Source organism: Euleptes europaea, chromosome 4, assembly GCF_029931775.1.
Source record: "Euleptes europaea isolate rEulEur1 chromosome 4, rEulEur1.hap1, whole genome shotgun sequence".
Taxonomy (NCBI): Eukaryota; Metazoa; Chordata; class Lepidosauria; order Squamata; family Sphaerodactylidae; genus Euleptes; species Euleptes europaea.
The window spans coordinates 106,502,036-106,523,175 of record NC_079315.1 but is presented as its reverse complement, the minus strand read 5'-3'; the positions used below and the strand labels follow the sequence as shown (position 1 = coordinate 106,523,175).

The window sequence follows — 21,140 nt, the reverse complement described above, 5'->3', positions numbered from 1 at the left end:
TGGCTATACTAAATGAAGAAAAAAAAAATTTTTAAAAAAATTAATTGGCCAGCTGCGCGCGCACACCCAACGCCCCCCCCCCTCGCGGAAGGTCGTTTGCGCCGACCGTTAACGCCCCGCGCGCTGCCATTGGCTCGCGCGCGGCTCCGCTCTGCACCATAAAGGCGCCCCGCCCGGGCGGCCCGCGCGTCTCTTTTTGGCGTGCGCCGCTCTAGCCTTCCTCGCGTCTCTATGGCAGCGCAGGAGTCGGGAGCAACGGCGGCGGCGCCTTGCGTCAGCCGCTTGCGCCTGCGCGTTGGCCGCTCTCGCGCCAGCTTTCTGGTGGCTCCCGGCGCTCGCTCCGTCACTGCCGCGGCGTCGCCGGACGGCGCGAGACGGATCCGGCTCAGCCTGAGGGTGGGAAGGATGGAGGCGGCGGAGGAGCAGGTGAGGCCTCGGCCCCGCTTCCCTCGCTCGGCTGGGCTCCCAGGTCGGCGGCGGCTGTGGCCGGGCGGGCTGCCGCCGACTCGGCTGCTCAGCGGGAGGCTAAGCGGGGCTGCCCCCCCCCAATAGGTACTGTGTGTTGAGGGGACAGGATTCATGCAGAATGAGCCAGTGGAACTAAGTTTGTTAGTGTATTTTTTTACCCTGCTTTTCCTGTGTCCTCACAACAACCCTGTTAGGTAGGCTAGGTGAGGCTGTGTGCATCAGCGGGAGGCTAAGCGGGGCTGCACCCCCCAATAGGTACTTTGTGATGAGGGAACAGGATTCATGCAGAATGAGCCAGTGGAACTAAGTTTGTTAGTGTATTTTTTACCCTGCTTTTCCTGTGTCCTCACAACAACCCTGTTAGGTAGGCTAGGTGAGGCTGTGTGCATCAGCGGGAGGCTAAGTGGGGCTGCACCCCCCCAATAGGTACTTTATGGTGAGGGAACAGGATTCATGCAGAATGAGCTGATGAAGCTAAGCCTGTTAGTATATTTTTTTAATCCTGTTTTTCCTGTGTCCTCGCAACAACCCGGCTAGGTGAGGCTGCACATCAGTAGTCACCCAGGAAACTTCATGGTTGGCTTGAACGTGGGTCTCCCCTTGGCTCAGTCTGAAACTCTGCCCACCACACAGTATTTAGTACAACCGGCATATCGATTGCTTAATGCCGTGTGGCATCGTGGCAGTGCAGTCCTATGCAGAGTTACTCCTCTTAGGCTTCTTGAGCTCTGCATAGGATTGCATGGTATAGCTGCAGTTGTGTATGTGCTTACCAGAGAGTAAGCCGTGTGAAAACACAGGGTTACACCTTGTGGTGCTGTCAGCCTTGGTGTGGAAGTTCAGGCCTCCTAGTACTAGCTGAGGGAGGCTGAAGACAGGCTGTAGTTTTGGATGTGAAATAAACATTACTATCTGGGAGGGGGGGTAGAGGAGAAGACCAGAGTCTAAAATTACCTGTCTGCCGAGCAAGTTTCACTGGAAAACCAGCAATTAAGAACTTCCTGGTTCATACCTTCTGTTTGACAGGAACTCAGCAGGTGGCCTTAGGCAAACCTATCTCAGTTTGCCTCCTTCACACCCCCCCCCCAACATCTGCGCTACTACAGTAATAATGCTGGCCTAACTTATAGGGCCATTGTAAGGTTTACAGCAAAGAAGTGCACTCTGACCAGGACACAGGAACCTGCCTTCTACTGAATCAGACCCTTGGTCCATCGAATCAATATTGTCCACTCAGACTAGCAGCAGCTCTCCAGGGTCTCAGGCAGAGAAAGGTCTTTCACATCACCTACTTGCCTGGTCTCTTTAACTGGAGATGCCAGGGATTGAACCTGGGAGCTTCTGCATGCCAAGCAGATGCTCTGCCTCTGAGCCATGGCCCCTTCCTGTGCATTAATGGCAGGAGAAGATTTTCATATTTCTAAGATGGCTGGACTGTGAAAGAGTGGCATATACTTTCTTTTTCTTCACCTTTAGTAGAGGCTGAAAATCCAGGAAATAGGACCGGAACATCCCTGTGGGTGGTGCAACACCCCCTTGCAGGTGTCCCTTTCACTCTCTCCTATTATGCCAATAAAGGTTATCTGATTCACTCTCTCCAGCCAAATATTATATTTCAGAGAGCATCTTTAAAATCTCTGGGAATCCAGTTTGGGCAGATACTTTCATTATTGGTACTCTTTTAGCCACTGCTTCTCCACCCAAGTAGCCAGTTCTGCCCTTTTCTTGTGTGAGTCACCTTTGGTCTCTCATGTCTCTATCATGTCTATGATTTTTCATTCTCCAGCCAGTGTGGTGTAGTGGTTAGAGTGTTAAACTAGGAACTAGCAGAGTTGAATTCAAATTCCCACACTGCCTTAAAAGCTTGTTGGATCACTTTGGGGCAGTCACGCACACTCTGCCTAATTCTCCCTCAAAAGGGAGAATGAAGTAAAGCTGCTTTGGGAGAAAAGTTGGGTATAAATAAACAATTTTTATTTGTTTAGGTATTTAATTAGTTCATTCATATTCATCTAAGGAACTTCAGGATGGTACGGATGGGAATAGGTAAGAGGCCCGGTCTCTCAAAGCTGTTCCACAGCTTTCCTGCCCTTGGGAAGTTCACCTGGCAATCCTTCCTGATGGCTTTGAGACTGCAAGTGAAACTTTTAATTCCAGAGAACTTTTAATTGAAATAGAAATCTGCAAAATCATCTTCCTTAAGTCCTGCCTGGTGTTGCTTATTTTACTTATTTGTGTACCATTAGACATTTCATCCTGTGAACTGGTCTAAGAAATCTGCTATAAAGTGGTCTGGAACTTCAGTAAAATAAACAGAATAGAATTAGCAGTGTGATGCAGTCTTTGTGTACAGAGACAGCATATGAGGAAGTACATTTCTAATCACCAGATCCTCATAGCAAGCAAGAAGGTAATTCTCTTGCTTGCTCTCATTATGAGCTTTCCAGGATCTTCTGGTACGCTGGACTCATGCAGCCTCATCTTTGGTTGCTTACTCTTGCTTAGGTATATGCTTTTTATCAACCCAACAACAGCCATGTGGTGTAGGTCAAGCTGAGAGATAATGAGTTGCCCAAAGTTGTCCAGTGGGCCTATTAGGACTATGAACCCATATCTCCCTGCTGGACATCAGCACTCTGGTTATTGCTCAGAGTTCCTAAAGTTTCTGGACATAATGCAATTTATCTGGCTGTTGACACTGACTCAACTGGCTTGCTTTTGATCATTTAGATTGGTACTGGGGAAGGGAAGAGGAAGGAAGCGGGAAAGAAGAAGAGCAAGGAGCTAGCTGCTGATGGTGGCTGCGCAGAGGTAAGCACCTATTTAACAGAAAAAAGAATATGTACTTTATTCATTTGTTTACGTAGTTGGTAGACTTATAGTTCACTTTCCCCACTGAAACACAAAGTGGATTGCATAGTTTAAGTCAATATAATCAGTGGGATGGGATGTTCAGTAAGCAATTCAGTAGGATTAAGACTGCAGAAATGTGAAACCGAGCAGAAATCTGCCTGATTGAATTGTTTTTATATATTTTGTAAATCTGCCTTGAGTCACAGCGAGAAAGGCAGGCTATAAAAGAAGTAAATAAATAAAAATAAATGAAACTTGCAAGTAAAAGTTTGGGAAGTAGTTAATAGGATCTGAACTATATGGGCCTTTTTCCTTCACCATTCTTGTATGCCTGCAGCTGAATCCATGGCCTGGATATATTAACCAGCGTCTAGAGATGTACCATAAACTTAAAGCAGAACATGACTCGCTTCTGGCAGAACGAGCTGCTAAAGAAAGCCAGCCCATTAAAGTTACCTTACCTGATGGTAATATTATTAATGCTCAGTCCTGGAAGACAACACCATACCAAATTGCTTGTGGAATCAGGTAAGCTTGCTCTCTGAGAACACTTCTGGGTGAATCCACTCTTCCACTTGTCCCTTTCTTTGTAACACTCCGTCTTTTTAAACTTAAACGACATGGTCAGTTTTAGTGTGCCTTCAAAAATTATTTACAGAATTCTGTAAAGGGATAGTATTAATGTCAGTTGTAGCTGTTTGTGCAATTTGATGTGCTGAGGTGATAATAATTCAAGAAGAATTTTGTATTCAAGTAATAATGAAATTCTTTGAACTTTGAGCCCACAGATGAATTTAGTAAAGCTGATAGTGATAAGCCAGTTTTAATTAGCTGTTGGGATGCAGATAGTAGCCAGCGTGGTATAGTGGTTAAGAGCAGTGGTTTGGAGTGGTGGACTCTTAATCTGGAGAACCGGGTTTGATTCCCCACTCCACATGAGCGGCGGAGGCTAATCTGGTGAACTGGATTTGTTTCCCCACTCCTGCATATGAAGCCAGCTGGGTGACCTTGGGCAAGTCACACCTCTGTTAGAGCTCTCTCAGCCCCACCTACCTCACTGGTTGTCTGTTGTGGGGAGGGGAAGGTGATTGTAAGACCGTTTGAGTCTCCCTTAAGTGGTAGAGAAAGTCGGCACATAAAAACCAACTCCTCTTCAGAAATGATAGCGTTTGTGACTGTAGCACTGCCATCCTAAGCAGAGTTACACCCTTCTTAAACACATTGACTTCATTGTATTTCGAAGGGTGTGACGCTGTTTAGGATTGCACTGTAAGTAATCCTGGGAGTCATGAGATGGTATTTTATATACTGATGGATGCACATGGGAGGCTGAAAATAAGAAATTGGTAAACATTATGTGCGCAACAGGCCTATGCATTGCTGAAATACCATTGCTCACAATTAAAATCCAACACACAAGTTATGCTGTTTCTTAACTGTACCAGTGGAAACAACCGAGCATATTATTCTGAGATGTCCACATCACAAGGAGGCCAGATTAAAATATCTTAATGCCTGTGTTTGATGGCTTTCTGGGCGATTCTGATGAAATTAAATTGGAAAACCTATTGTCCGATAAGGCTAAATTTTGCCTCGGGATATGTAAGACTCGAGGAACGATAGTAAAGCCGTTGTAAAGCTGTAGACTTTTATTCTTCCGTTGTATTGAATCATTGTTTTAAATCTGGAACTTTTGTTAAATCTTGTTATAACTTTTGTTATACTGGTCAAAGACCGCAATAAATTTTATGATAGGATGATATATGATATAACTGCGTACCGAAGGCTTACATGACTATTGGTTTTACATTTTCAGTCAAGGCTTGGCTGACAGCACTGTCATTGCTCGAGTGAACAAAGTGGTTTGGGATCTAGATCGTCCTTTGGAGGGAGACTGTACCTTGGAACTGCTCAAATTTGATGATGAAGAGGCACAAGCGGTAATCTATTAGCCACTAAAAGTGTATTTATAATCTGCCTAGTGCAAAAATGAAACTTTAAAATAACAAAACTCTCAGTGAGTTTGCTGTTGGGAATAATCACATCCTTTCTGAGGAAATTAGCACTTGAAATAAAGAACATGTAGTATTTTGCAAACATGCGTCTGGGTGCCTTAGATAGATTTGCCTATGTCTACCAAGCTGTACCCTGGCAGCTGTTTAAACCTGTGTGATAACCCATTCACGGCTGTATTTACCTCTTTATCTGGAAAGCAATTGTTGAATTAACCATTATTATTGGTATCTCTTTCAGACCGAATTAATGGTTTGTTTAGTTAATGGTCCTTAGGAACCCCGTGGTGCAGAGTATTAAGCTGCAGTACTGCAGTCCAAGCTTTGCTCATGACCTGAGTTTGATCCCGATGGAAGTTGGTTTCAGGTAGCCGGCTCAAGGTTAACTTAGCCTTCCATCCTTCTGAGGTCAGTAAAATGAGTACCCAGCTTGCTGGGGGTAAAGGGAAGATGACTGGGGAAGGCAATGGCAAACCACCCCGTAAACATAGTCTGCCTACGAAACGTCATGATGTGACATCACCCCATGGGTCAGGAATGACCCAGTGCTTGCACAGGGGACCTTTACCTTTTTACCTTAGTTAATGGTTTCATTCTTTCAGATGGAATTAAAGGTTTGCTTAGTTACTATTATAACTGAGGCTGAATGTTTTACAGCAGTTGATGTACTGACCATCTTTTCTGTATTGCACATGCAGCATATATTGAGAGAGGTTGACACAGTGCTGAGTGCTAACATATGTTCGGTCCCATCGCAATCAGTGGGCTCAAGCAGGTCATAGCCCGCTCATGCTGAAGGGACCCACAAACCAAACCATGACTGAGTGTTATTAATACTTGGGCAATAGTAGTCTACCTATTGCTTATTTCTAGAGGAGATCCAACTACCATAGTGGCATGCTGGATTACATTGGAGTAAGTGGTGTGCAAAAACACAGTGCTCTAGTTTATGAGAAGCAGGATCCTGTAGCATCTATAAACTCCTTGACGTGCAAGTGATCACACAGCATTCTCACTTCGATTCATTTTTAGTTTAACACACTAAAAGGATAGCATCTAGGGCAAAAGTAACATTCTTTGCTTTCTAAATATGTGCCAGAATCACTTTAGAAGAATATAAACAGTATACATATACCCTTCTATATTCTGCTTTTTAAAACATGCTTTCCCCCCGTTGCTTTGATAGCTTATGTATGATCTGCTTGGTTTAGGTGACAGGAAGTAGGTGCAAGTCTTGAGGTTTCAAGGCATGGTATCTGTTCTGAAACTTCTGCACGACTATTTTCTTTTTCAACAGAAAAAAGCAGAATTTTCTAGAATATGCAGTCAGTTGAAAAACCTTTGGGAGTGCCAGTGATATGTGAAATAGTTTACAGCATAACTTAAACAATTTCTTCTTTCTATTGGAGTATTATTTCTGTATACAATCTGAAGAAGTTATCTGGAGAAGTGATCTGTGACTCACAAAAGCTCATACCCTACCAGAAATGTTGTTAGTCTTTAAGGTGCTACTGGACTCTTGCTCTTTTCTAATTTTATACACACTTTTCTAATTCTATACACAGTGAGGGTACCTCTAAACATAAGCCGCAGCATGTGATGGTGTGTGTTGGAGGGGCTGTTTGGCAAAAGAGTTTAAAAGTCATGCTGTGTGAATGTCTAGCGTGGACCTCTAGGCTGAGGGAGTTACCTAGAAGTCCCATTGAAATCAGTGAGACCTCTACCTAATTATGTATTTGACTATTAACAAAGTATTGAGACAAGATGCCTGTCTGTCTGTGGCATTGGATGTCCTAGAAAGTGGGTTATTTCTTTCTCTTGTTCCCGCAGGTAGGGCTAGCGCTAGATGAATGAGTTCTCTGGTTATTCCTTTGGGTTGGAAGAAGCCCCTGAGTGTTCTTATGCTGCATATGGAAAGGAAATATACAAAACATCTGTGCTGCAGAGCATTTTTGCTTCTTTAAGGATGTTTTTCTCTGAAGACGGATGAAAGTTACGCTTATAGTGCAGTCCGATGCAGAGCTACCCAACTTAATTGGAATCACTGAGCTTTGATGGGAGTAACCCTGCATAGGGAGTAACCCTGCACTGTTAACAGTACAGTGTGGGCTTCAGGAGATTTGAACCACAGTCTCCAGCTGCAGCTCTCAAACTGCTCTGGAATACAGTGGAGAAAAGAGCTAGTAGAAAATTGCACACAAGATTTATTAATCTGATCTCTTGCCTTCTCTGTTGCTAGGTGTACTGGCATTCCAGTGCCCACATAATGGGCGAAGCCATGGAGAGAATATATGGTGGCTGTTTGTGTTACGGTCCCCCTATAGAGAATGGATTTTATTATGATATGTTCCTTGAAGATGGGTAAGGAAATATACAAAACGTCTGTGCTGCAGAGCTTGCTTTTTTCTGTTTACTTTTTAATTTGGGGTGCTTGCTTTTTTCTATTTGCTTTTTAATTCGGGGTGCTTGGATGGTCCTTTTACAGCCTAGCCTAAGTGGCATGGAGATGTTCCCCTGGAGCTTGGTATGAACAAGACTTAAATCATAGGCTGTCATCCTTAATGCTATGAGAGTCATTTTACTAGTGCAAATTATCAAACACTTTAGGTCAGTATCTGTTCATTCTTGGCCTGGAGGACTTGATGTACTGAGCCTTTTGCTGTTGCAGACATGAGAATAGAAGAAAGTAGAGCTCCAACATTATTCATAAAGATTGCCAATTTTCTCCATCTGCTTTAGGGGTGTCTCTAGCAATGATTTTCCTGCTTTGGAGGGACTGTGCAAGAAAATAATGAAGGAGAAGCAACTTTTTGAGCGGCTAGAAGTTAAAAAGGAAACTTTACTTGAAATGTTTAAGGTAGGCTCTAAAATAGATAGCTTAACGGGGCCTGCAATTGCTACATAGCCCTAGTTGCATGCTGTATAGGCAGAACCATGTATACTAATTCACTGTACTAATTGTAAATATGTAAATTTTGTCTGCCCGGGCCAATTTTGGCATCCTTGATCATTAGGAAATGTCAATTTGATGTTTTCAGAGAAAGGGATGGGTTTTTTTTTTTCATGTGGAGTTATCTGACAGCCCTTAATTGGAGATATAGCAGACTGGGGGATCCCGTGTGTGCAAACTGTGTTCCATTCCACTGAGTTGTTGTTGTTGGGGTTTTTTTATATGACAATTTTCTCTACCTTTTAAGGAGAATCAAACCGGCTTGCAATCTCCTTCCCTTCCTCTCCCCACAACATACACCTTGTGAGGCTGAGAGAGCTCTGTGACTAGCCCAAGGTCACCCAGCAGTCTTCGTGTGGAGGAGTGGGGAATCAAACCTGGTTCTCCAGATTCCAGTCCACCACTCTTAACCGCTACACCACGCTGGCTCTCTGAGCTTCCTGTGGCCCTAACAAGTAAAGTTCATCATATTGCAGAACTAAGTAGCTCAGTGCCACTGCTTGAAAACAGTTAGGAACTGCTTTTACTAGAATACTGCAAGATAAGAGGGATTTGTGCTGCAGAATCCTTATAATTGAAACTCTCTGCCATGGGCTAGTCTGCCAATATCACCATTTCTTGGCTTGCGAAAGCCAGTTTCTTGCTCTTTATGTCATGATTCCAGCTGTTACTGAAGGGTAGGATTCCTATGTAACTCAGGCTGTCTGGAAGGGTCCCAGTGTCTGAGGATTCTGTGGACACCTTACACCCGCTATACTTAAGATCAGTTTACTTAAGATCAGCTGTAATGGGCATTTCAGCTACAGTTGAAGATCTGTGCTGTAACGAAGCACATGGCTGCAGAACCAGCTGCTCTTTCTCCCTTTGTCCAACATTTGAAGTAGTTTGCCTCTGTGGGGTAGAGAAATACCTTGCATCAGGATTTTTTTTCATGTTAATGTTTTGTTGTGTATGCTGTAGCAAGAGGGTTGTAGGTACACAGGAAGTTGTATCTTAAAGTGACATAGAATTAACTTGGGCTCTTATGTTTTTCCAAAGTATAATAAGTTCAAGTGTCGGATCTTGAATGAAAAAGTCAACACTCCAACTACTACAGTATACAGGTAAACCCCCATTCATAAACACTCCAAATCTTCTATGCTGTATTACACATAGAATTTTATGGGTCTGAGGATTATCCGTGTGTTTCAGGTGTGGGCCCTTGATTGATCTCTGCCGGGGGCCTCACGTCAGACATACTGGTAAAATAAAGGCATTAAAAGTACATAAGGTAAGAAATGAAGTAACAAATGTGTTATCACAAGTCCATGTATCTGTACATATGTTGGGCCAAGTTTTCCGTTGTGGGATATTCTGGAGATATACTAGGGTTATAAAACCTGTCATTTGTTCTGCAACAATGCTGAATGTTTTCTTGCATGTGTCCAGAATTCCTCAACATATTGGGAGGGAAAATCTGACATGGAAACCCTGCAGAGGATTTACGGAATTTCATTCCCAGATGCAAAAATGCTGAAAGAATGGGAAAAGTTCCAAGAGGAAGCAAAGAACAGAGATCACAGAAAAATTGGACGGGTGAGGCTTTAACTTCTCAGTTGCATGGATGAAAAAGACCATGTGCTGGTAACGCTGCCCCCTCCCCCCCATCTGACATAGCCTGGCTTGTCCACCCCAGGCAGTCAGTCCTCCAGTTCTAACTTGACCGCACTCCAGTTCTCACCTGCCCCCACAGTGAGGTTATAACTGGCACCTCTTCTTTATGCATTGTGACTGAAATCACATTACTTCCTGACACATGGTTGCAGCTCATGGGAGATCAAGGGTAGATTCTGAATGGGGAATGGTTGAATCCCCCTTTTATAGGGTGACTTGATAATGCGATTGCTGAGCATGCTAATAATTAATAATGCTGTTATCAATGCTTGATAATGCACCCTGAGATAAGCACATTACATTATTCGCCGTGAACCACAGCCTGGGATAGTTACATCGGTACTATAGGAGGGAGACCTGGGCAAAATGCGATGCATGAAAAAAAAACGGAGGTGTTAATTTTTCCTCCCCAATAGGACCAAGAACTATATTTCTTCCACGAACTCAGTCCTGGTAGCTGCTTTTTCTTACCAAAGGGGGCTTACATCTATAACACACTGATAGAATTCATCAGGGTAAGTAAAACCTCCTTTTTATGATTCCAAGGCTTTGCTACGTAGCATCTACCTTAATACTTTCCACCAGCTGTTGTATGAGGAGTTGCATGTGGTGCAGCCGTTGGACTAGCTGCTGGGTGTCTTCACAGCTTGGATGGCAATGCTGCCACAGTCCCAGAAATCACACAGACTGCATTTCCCTCCCTGTCATGGAGGTTCCAGCTCACCCAAATAGCTTCTCTGTGTGGGTGCTACCTGATCTGCGGCTCGCCTGCCTAATTCTAGAATCCGCCTCCATGCAGCAGCCCGCCAGTCAAGTACAGCAGCCCACCAAGGACTTAATAAATTACTTCTGCTCCCCTCCCAGCACCAAAAGGGACACAGAATTTAGGTGGTGGTTGGCAAGTTGTGCAGGCTTCCTCGATAATCAAGTGTAACAGTAGAAACAAAGCCAGCGATCACTCTCAGCAGCCTTTATAGAAGAAGAAGAAAAAGAGTTGGTTTTTATATGCCGACATTCTCTACCACTTAAGTTAGAATCAAACCGGCTAACAATCACCGTCCCGTCCCCTCCCCACAACAGACACCCTGTGAGGTAGGTGGGGCTGAGGGAGCTTTAAGAGAACTGTGACTAGCCCAAGGTCACCCAGTTTGCTTCATGTGTTGGAGTGGGGAAACAAATCCAGTTCACCAGATTAGCCTCCGCCGCTCACGTAGAGGAGTGGGGAATCAAACCCTTGAAACAACCTACCAATAAGCTTCAGATGTCATATCTGTTCCATAAAGCTAGAACTCTGGTAAATTTGGGTGAGGAACCTGTACCCCTAAAAGCTTGCTTCACTTCATTTATGGCAACCTTTCTCCACAATGGGGGCCCAAAGTGATTTTTACATCATTCTCTTCTCCTACATTTTATCCTTATAGCCATCCTGTGTGGTAGGTTAGGCTGAGTGTATGTGACTGGGCCAAAGTCCCCAGCAGCTTTCAACAGGGGATTCGAACCTAAGTCTCTCCGGTCCTAGTCTGACCACTACACCACTCTGGCTCTCTAAAAGGAAGCTAGTCACAGACGCACACGTTCCTTCTACCTACAGTTCCAACTTGCTATAATTATAGGGAAAAGCAGCTTAGTAGATGCAGTCTGAAACCAAACGCCAGGAAGTAATTAGTGCTTTGTTATTTGTCCCCCACTTGTGGAGTAGACTTTGATACATGTGTGGGAATTTGAGCCACAGAATCTCTTCTGGTGTGTGTTTCTGATCTTGAGTTCTCTTCCAGAGTGAATATCGAAAACGAGGATTCCAGGAAGTCGTCTCTCCAAATGTCTACAATAGCAAGCTCTGGATGACTTCGGGGCACTGGCAGCATTACAGCGACAACATGTTTTCCTTTGAAGTGGAAAAAGAGATCTTTGCTCTGAAACCGATGAACTGCCCCGGACACTGGTATGGCCTTAACTTCATCACCTGAGCCGGAGCCAACCTTTAACTGAGCTTAGTCTCTCCCCCCCCCCATCCCAATGGTGGTTTTATGTTGTGTTCAGTAATCGTTACTGAAAGACCAACGTTCAAGTACAGCCGAAGATAAATGTGCTTTTTCCACAAACACATGTGAGGCAAACGTCTGAGTCTTAACTTCATAAACCATCCATCCCAGTCTTATCAGTTCTTGAAAGCTAAGCGGGGTTGGCCATGGTTAGTTCCTGGAAGTGAGACCACTGAGGAAGTCCAGGGTTGCTACATAGCAGCAGGCAATGGGGAAACCACATCCTGCTCACCTTTTACTCTGAAAACCCAATGAGGGGTCACCATGAGTTGGTTGCGATGCGACAGCATTTTATTGTTATGAAAGGGGCTGCAGTGCCCTTCCAATGAACTGGACCCCACTCCTCTGGATCTTATATCCTGAACCGGTTTCTGAGGAAGATGTGAATGCTTTACGGGAACATTCTGAGCGCAGCCATGGATATAACTTTCTGAAAACCACTTTATTTCCTCCAGCCTCATGTTTGATCACCGGCCGAGATCCTGGCGGGAGCTGCCCCTGCGATTAGCTGACTTTGGAGTTCTCCACCGTAACGAGTTGTCAGGGACGCTGACCGGGCTCACCAGAGTGAGGCGGTTTCAGCAGGACGACGCTCACATATTCTGTGCCATGGAGCAGGTACGAGAGACCACACAGTCGGAAAAAAAACGGGCTCACGCAAATGCGCAGTTTTTGACTGTGGTTTTGTTCCACGTACAGATTGAAAGTGAGATAAAGAACTGTCTGCAGTTCCTGCGCACCGTCTATGACGTGTTCGGCTTTTCTTTCAAACTCAACCTCTCTACCCGTCCTGAAAAGTATCTTGGAGACATTGAAGTGTGGAATCATGCTGAAAAGGTGTGTGTGTGTTAAGCGCTGTCAAGTTGCATCTGACTCATGGCGACCCTATGACCTCCAAATTGTCCTGTCATTAACAGCCTTGCTCAGGTCTTGTGAACTGAGGGCCTTGGCTTCTTTTAATAGGTATCAGCCTGGCTGGGCAGTACAAAACAATTGGTTTGGTTTCTAATTTCAGACTCTCAGGTCTGAGGTTTGGGGGGCAACTTATACATTTTCTAACTCCTAAACTTTAAATATCTTTTAAAAAATATCTTTTTTGGGGGTACATTTCTCTGGGTGAGAGCCCAGACATGGGATTCCGTTTGCTGTGCTTGAACCCTCTGCCCAGATGAGTTAGTTGCCAAGCAGTTCAGTTGTTGGGACACTTCTGACTTCAGTGGGAGTGGGGGCTTAAGTAAGGCAAATTACTGTAATTTCACTGGGGTGTGTGTGTTCTTACAAAAGTGAGTTTAGAATTGGTGTCTAAGGGCATTTTTTCAAGACGTTTCGTAGGCTTTCAATGCATTTAATTTCTGTATCAGTTCAATGTGGTCAAACCTTATTAGTATAGTTAAGTGTGCCCTTTTTATCCATTGCAATCTTATACTTGGGATAGTGTGTTTAGATCTCAAGCAACTATGATAATAAAACTGGCAGATATTCTGCATGAACTTATCCTGAACAGCAGCACAGGATTAGGTCATGAACCATTGCAAGAAAGGGAAAATTGCATATCAAGTGCATTTTACGAAGCAGAATTGCTAATTTCTTGAACCTTTTTTTTTTTTTGGGACTAGCAACTTGAAAATAGCTTGAATGAATTTGGTGAGAAATGGGAATTGAACCCTGGAGATGGAGCTTTCTATGGGCCAAAGGTTAGTAAATTGCCTCTTGCAGTCCCTTGCAAAACCAGGATGTTCTGCTGTTTCTCTTAGCACGGTGTTCTGTCTTTCAGTTTGGCAGCTCACCAAGGGCAGCTGCCAATTCTTTGAACTCTGGCCTTGGTGACAGAAAAGAGAAGGGGCCAAGGATAGTGAGGAAGGAGATTCCTCATCCAGGGTACTTAGCAATGTTATGACAGATGTTCATTCTCTTACCAAGTGAAGGTTGTCAGATCAGTATAGCATTGGGCTCATTGCAAAACTGCTTGTTGAAGGCCAGACCACAGGGAGCTGCAAACGCAGGTGTGATAAATTGCACTGAACGCTATGGCAAGGGTAGAAATGAAGGTTGCTGTTCAGTTAAATATGCATGTGTGTCCCCTCTTCCTAAAAATGGTCCACTGGTAACCTTGCCGTCTGGCGGGATGTTTGCCTATAAAGGAAGAAAAGGCTGTCCTTTAAGATGTCACAGTGCCCAAGAATTCGGTTGATAATTCTATTAACCCTTGTATGCTTCCTCCTTCTCATCCCCCCCCACAATAAAGATTGACATTCAGATTAAAGATGCCATTGGCCGGTACCACCAGTGTGCTACGATCCAGTTAGATTTCCAGCTCCCAATCAGGTTTAATCTCACATATGTGAGGTGAGTGTGCCTTACGCTTTGCTTTTCCTCTTATTTTTTGGGTGAGGTTTTTTTTGGTGAGAATTGCTTTTGTTAATTTTTTTGTTTGTTTTCTAGTCATGATAGCGCTGACAAGAAAAGACCAGTGATTATTCATCGTGCTATCTTGGGATCTGTGGAGAGGATGATCGCTATCTTGACAGAAAACTATGCAGGCAAATGGTATTATGTGCATCTTTTTGTTTCTGGTTTGGAGCTCACCCAGTGAGGAGTTAGATAGTTAAAAAAAAAAAAAACACACACAATCCCAAAAAGCCTTGCTTGATGCTTGCTGGATTATGACTTTCATGGCTGAAGCACCAATGCAATTATGGTACATGCTTGTGTGGCTTTCATCTCTAGAGCTTTTTACATAGCGTGCATTTTCCCTTTGGAATCACAGCTTAACTTTGGTACTCTTTAGTTCCTTGCGCTCTGCAATCTTAATGCTATAGAAAGACACAATGTGGGAGAGCAAGAGACAGAATCAAATGAAAAATCCTTGGGAAAAAATGAAGTGTTTTGGAGGTAATACAGAAAATGCCACTCATATAGGACAGGAAATAAGGAGTATACAATCTGGTGGGACACTGAGAGGTACTCATTGATTGATCTCTCTAGTGCTGCAGCCGCCAGGGTACAATTATAGCTTCCCACCACAAATGTTTGGGAAGGTATATAAAATCTTGATGTGAAAAAAACTATTTGTGCCTTTGGAGGACATATACAGCTGCTAAAGCACATACAGCCAGCTTGGTGTAGTGGTTAAGAGCGGCGGTTTGGAGCGGTGGACTCTGATTTGGAGAACCGGCTTTGATTCCCCACTCCTCCACGAGCTGCGGACAGTAATCTGGTGAACTGGATTTGTTTCCCCATTCCTACACATGAAGCCAGCTGGGTGACCTTGGCAAGTCAGCTCTGTTAGAGCTCTCTCAGCCCCACCTACCCCACCTCTCTCCCCACCTACCATACAGGGTGTCTGTGGTGGGGAGGGGAAGGGAAGGTGATTATAAGCCAGTTTGAGTCTCCCTTAAGTGGTAGAGAAAGTCAGCATATAAAAAACCAACTCTTCTTCTAAATCTCCGAAGACTGCTTTGTGGTCATGTTTAAATTGGACTTTTGCTAAGGAATGGGAGTGGCAGAGGGTCCATTAAGATGTCCCTTGAAAGGTAGCATAATGTGGTGATTGGAGCACAGATTGCAGTTCAAGGCTGTGACTTCTGTTAATCCTCTGTTTCTTGCCTTGCCCCAGGCCTCTCTGGCTGTCTCCTCAGCAAGTGATGGTGGTACCAGTTGGACCAACATGTGATGAGTATGCACAAAAGGTAGGGACCCCCCCAAAATTCTCAGTTTTGCAGCCAAAAACCTTTGAGCTGCACTAGCAACAGAGTCGCCCGATGCGCCATATTGGCTGCAAGTCAGTCAGATCAGGATGTGGAGAAGCCGTCTTCAGCTCCCCTGAGAGCTTGCACGTGCCCAGTGGGATTTTTGTCACTGTTAACCTGAACAGGAGATGCTACCTTGTCCCACCATAGTGCAGACTGCTCATGCGGCTTCCCTTAGTTTCAGAATTGGCTTTCTGTGCAGCCCAAGGTGGGACCTCTTGTCGGATAAACAATGTTCCAGAAGCCCTTAGTGCATGGAACAATCACACTTTTTTTGTATAAGGTTCTTAATGTTTGGCGCTAATTTTAATTGGCAGCAAAGTACACTTGATCTTTTTCACTGGTCTTGCAAAGAGACTGGGTTTATGTATGTAATTCTGCATACTGTTGCAGATTATAATACTCAATATCAAAACATTCAAAATAGATACTTAACCACTAACAATCTATATGTGCACATCTACTAATTGTGATCGTACTAGGTACTTCCTTGGTTTCTTTTTGCTCCTTGTTCTGCTAGCTAGCTTCATGCTGCTTGTACGCCTGTAGCACATTTGATATACTGTAGCATTCAGCTTACACAGATGTAGTAGTCAGCATTCCTATTGGATACCTGTTTGTGAATTGCATCTCGGATTCTGCATACAATCAGCACACTGTTGCAGATTGGCATGCATTTTGGTTAAGCTGCAACATCTGACTGGCCTGCAAAAAGACTTGGAATTGCATCTGGAATTGTAGAGTGGCCCTCAGTTAATGGAGATCCCCAAGGGTGGCCTCCTCTAGGTATCCAGCGCATGGCAGTCTGGTGGGAAGTGTTGGGGTCAGGGAGCGCCTGGATATTGCTTTGGAAGTGTAGCCAATTGAATGGAAGCAAAAAATCAGGTGCCCCACAAAAGTATTTGAGCCTGTATATTTCAATTAAAGTTAATTCCAGATTTTGCCTCCCTGCACTGGAAACAGTCCTGTGCAGGAAATAAGTGCAGGTTGTGTTCTCATACCCTTCATACTTTGTATCTGTACATGGTGAGGTAGTTGTGAGAAACGGTATGTCCTGGCCTGTATGCGCGCATGCCAGAAAGTGTAAACAAACAAAATCCTCTTGCATTGTTGTGGAACTCCCTGCCCCAGGATGTGGTGATGGCTGCCATCTTGGAAGGCTTTAAGAGAGGAGTGGACATGTTCATGGAAAGGGCTCTTCATGGCATTAGTAAAAATGGATGCTAGTCATGATGCATACCTATTCTCTCCAGGATCAGAGGAGCATGCCTATTATATTAGGTGCTTTGGAAGACAGGCGGGTCAATGCTGCTGCAGTTGTTTGTGGGCTTCCTAGAAGCACCTGGTTGGCCGCTGTGTGGACAGACTGCTGGACTTGATGGACCTTGGTCTGATCCAGCAAGGCCTTTCTTACGTTCTTATATTGTTGGAAATTCTTCTGTATTTGAGTCATGAGATTTCATCCTTGCATCCCTTTATGATTTCTACAACTAATTTGTGAAAATACATTCTTCTGTACTGCTTCCGAGGTTAATACGATTGACTTCTTATTCACATTCAGTAATATCGCCTCTTGGTGCCACTCTGATTTTGCAGAGACTTGAAATATTTCTCCAGCGTTCCAGCCCAAACTATAACTTGTAAATGCTGGTGTTTTCTTTTGCCAAGGTGAAGCAACAGTTCCATGATGCTGGGCTAATGGCGGATGTTGATGTGGATCCCGGCTGCACATTGAACAAGAAGATAAGAAATGCGCAGCTTGCACAGTACAACTTTATTTTAGGTAAAAAATGTCCTTTTGTTCACCAGACGGTGTCCTTTTTAAAGCGTTCCTCTGAGGGGTACAGTTCACATTTCTTACCAGTGAAATTTTTCTACTGTAGCCAGCAGTGTTCCAATTTGCAAGGAAAGCGTTGCCTCTGGAGCCTGTCTGGGCTGCCTCATTAGCTAGAGCTGCTGTGACTGCTCTGCTTTATGTCAGTGCCTCCCCTGGGGGTGGGGATATTTGGTCCTCTTGCCTATAAAAGCAATAAACCAGTAAATTGGCCCAGATCTCCTCTGGTAGCAGCACAAAATAGCTGAGAGACAGGTGCCATTCTCAGCAGTTTGACAGATATCCTTCCATATCAGTAATCTATAAAATGTTGAGAACTGTGTGCTACATTCACTCTGTATCCCCAGCCAGTGATCTGCCCTGTCCCAGAAACACTTGAGCCTCGTTTCTCAGGCTGTTTATATGTCTACTCGGATATACCTACCTAAGTGCAAAAGCCCGCGCCACAGATCAATGAACGCGGTATTCAAATGCTAGCCTGATCCTCTTTCCCCTGCAACTTTAATTTTTTTGGAAAGGAAATGAGAGAAAATGTAGATGTGCTTATTGGTATTTGACATCTGCATGTGTATTGTGTTTTTTCATGAATTAAACCAAATGCATGCCTGACCTGGATAGCCCCAGGCTAGCCTGATCTTGTCAGATCTCAGAAGCTAAGCAGAGTCGGCCCTGGTTTGCATTTGGATGGGTGGCCTTCAAGGACTACCAGGGTTGTGAGGCAGACAATGGCAAACCCCCTCCAAACGTCTCTTGCCTTGAAAATCCTACGGGGTCGCCATAAATCAGCTGTGACTTGACGACACACGCACCCAAATGCCTGAGAAGCATAATTTTATACCCTTTGTAAGCCAATTACTCTCTTCTTCCAAATGTGGAAATTGAGTTGTAACAACGAATCCCTTCTATATCAAGCCTATATTATGGGCCATTCACGTTCCTTACCAGTGAGCCAGGTTTGAGGAAAAGGTGAATCTGGTGAACCGGGTTGATTTCCCCACCCCACACATGAAGCCCGCTGGGTGAGCTTGGGCTAGTCACAGCTCTCTGAGCCCCACCCGCCTCCCAGGGTGTCTCCCCGCCTCTGAGGGGAGGGGAAAGGAAGGTGGTTGTAAGCCGGTTTGTTTCTTCCTTAAGTGGTAGAGAAAGTTGGCATATAAAAATCAACTCTTCTTCTTCCTTCCAATTTGTGATTGTTTTTCTTTAACTCTGCTGCCCAAAATGCTGCACACTGCTCCAAGCGTCCCAGATTACTTACCCTTTAGGCTGGTATCATGTGGTTCTTGCATATTAAGCATTATTTGGTTAGGGTTTAGCATGGAGAAAAGAGTAACTCCTGCAATTCCAACGTGTCACTTTTGTGTGTTCTTGTCTTGTAGTTGTGGGTGAAAAGGAGAAGGCGAGTGGAACAGTAAATATTCGCACCAGAGACAACAAGGTTCATGGCGAACGCACAGTGGCTGGAACCGTGGAGAGGCTGTTGCAGCTGAAAGCCTCTCGTTGTAAAAACGCAGAAGAAGAGTTTTAGCCAAGCCTTTCCTCTCTTGCCGCGTTCACTGGGTTAGAGCCCTGTTTTATCTTTCCTGAAACAGGCTGGCGCTGCTGTGTTGCACTGTATTGTATTTGAAATGGGGATTTTGTCAGGTGAACCGTCACCAAAACTGGTTTTGTATGTTTGGATATTAAGCAGAGGGTTTGAAGGACTCTTTGTTTGTGTGTGTAAAAAGTGTGGTTGCTTTAACCACCTGAGCACAAGTGTTTGAAGCTGCATACATTAGGCTTGCGGAGATTAAAGGGACAGTGTAATTATAATCAGGGATTAAAATACCAATATAGTAATTCTTGTCTGTTAAGAAAATAAATTTGTACGCACCTGAATTTTCAACAAGACGGTGAGATGGAGTTTTTCTTTGTTGAATTGTTTTTCAGCGCAACAGTGCCCAAATCTCTTTTTTAAATCAGTATCCCCCAACCCCCAGGATTAGATTATGAAGAGAGCTGGGATTTGAGTTCAGTCCTTCTAGAAGGTGGTGCTAAGATTTGATACCTTTGTTGAAAATCTGTCAGTTCCTATTATCCCAATAAACACATACTCACACACAAACCTGAGAAGGGGGAGAGGATAAGGGGAAGAGACAGGAACAGGCAGGGAAGGAGGTTCTGAAGAGTGATACTACCCGATGCAAGGTGTGTGAGAAGCTGAGAATTGCAGGGAGGCCCTGCACCAGAAGTCCAATGAGGAGAGAGATGAGCCTGCAGAGCAGTTGCTGGGGTATCCCGGTAGTGGGGGGACCTGGCACACTTCGTTGCCATTTATAGGGGGAAATTCCATAGCTCAACATGGGACTCTTCATTCTCAAGATCAAGATTGGATAAAGTGAGTAAAGTTTGACTTTGAAATGGGAAATCCAAAGGTAACTGCCGTCAAAATTCAGCAGGAAGATTAGGAAATGACACCTGACATTCCAAGGAGAGGGGATTGATGGGTGTTTGTAGCATATGGAAAAAGAACTGGGGACTTGGAATGAAAGTAGAATTGTTGTCTTGATGGCCCATCTTGGGTGGACTGGGTACTGGGCTCTTTTTGACCAATTTCCCATCAACTGGAAATGGCACATATTGCTTTGATGAAGGATTCCTTGAAGCAGGAGTTATACTTGTATTCGGTGTGCTATGGAGCTGGGGGACATGTAAATGCTTTCATTGCATATCAGTGACATCCTGCCTCCTTGGTGGAACGTGAGCATGGCAGGCCAGATGCGGTCTCTAAAACTTACCCCATGCATTTAGGCTTTCAAGGGGGTTCCCTTCAAAACAGCTGAGAGGAGAGCAGGGATCACATTGTGAAGTCTCAGCTGAAGAGAGGAGAAGGGCCTCGTGTGGCTCACAGTCAAGTGACACAGGATAGATGAGAAAATTGTGGGGGAGCAGTTGGGCAGCGTGCCCAGTGTTGGTCAGGAAAACCCAGAAGGATGATGCAAGGAAATGCAAAAGATGGTTGAATGATCTTTCAAAATACTGAAAACTGATTAACCTGTGCAGGTAAAGTCTGTAGAGGTGCAATCCTGAAAGGAGTTGTGGAATACACCTGGCCCCCAGTAGCACTTTTAAGGGGGAGGGGGGATGCCAGGCATGATGAAAGTTGCCTGCTTATATTGCAAATTTTTTCAGATATATGTCTAGACTGTTTTCTGCCCCCCCACCAAATTAGAGACACCCCTCTTGCGTAACATTTGCCCCCCCTCTAGCCATAATGTGACATTGCCTAGGATTGGACCAATGCCCTGCCCCAATGCCCCTGCCCTACAAATGCAAAGGCGAGAAAAACTGGTTTTTTCCCTGCGGTTTTTCTGCCAAGGATCAACTGCATACGGCAACTGTTGTAAGCAGCTTTTCATTACCAAAGTCCCTGAGGCCTCTCCCGTTATAATAGTTTATACCTGTCAAGCATAGCCCAGAGTCATATCTAAGAAGACCAGCCTCGGTAGATGTTTCTCAAAACAAATATGGTTAGTTGTAATAAGAGGCTGATTTTTCATAAAGAACTTTGCTTCATGAAGAATTATGCCTTTGCAGCTGTTC

The 21,140-nt window shown here is 44.4% G+C and overlaps 1 protein-coding gene across 1 annotated transcript; it reads left to right on the top strand.

Moving 5' to 3' along the window:
* The first annotated feature begins 231 nt into the window (after positions 1-231).
* Positions 232-19,092, top strand: TARS1 (threonyl-tRNA synthetase 1). Its single transcript, XM_056849065.1, has 19 exons — positions 232-426; positions 3,199-3,279; positions 3,659-3,849; positions 5,138-5,261; positions 7,573-7,694; positions 8,073-8,190; positions 9,322-9,386; positions 9,475-9,553; positions 9,712-9,858; positions 10,353-10,451; positions 11,712-11,878; positions 12,434-12,596; positions 12,678-12,815; positions 13,595-13,672; positions 14,224-14,324; positions 14,421-14,525; positions 15,595-15,667; positions 17,396-17,510; positions 18,938-19,092. The coding sequence occupies exons 1-19, from the start codon at positions 232-234 to the stop codon at positions 19,084-19,086; spliced, it is 2,310 nt and encodes a 769-aa protein (XP_056705043.1). The 3' UTR covers positions 19,087-19,092.
* Positions 19,093-21,140: the final 2,048 nt, after the last annotated feature.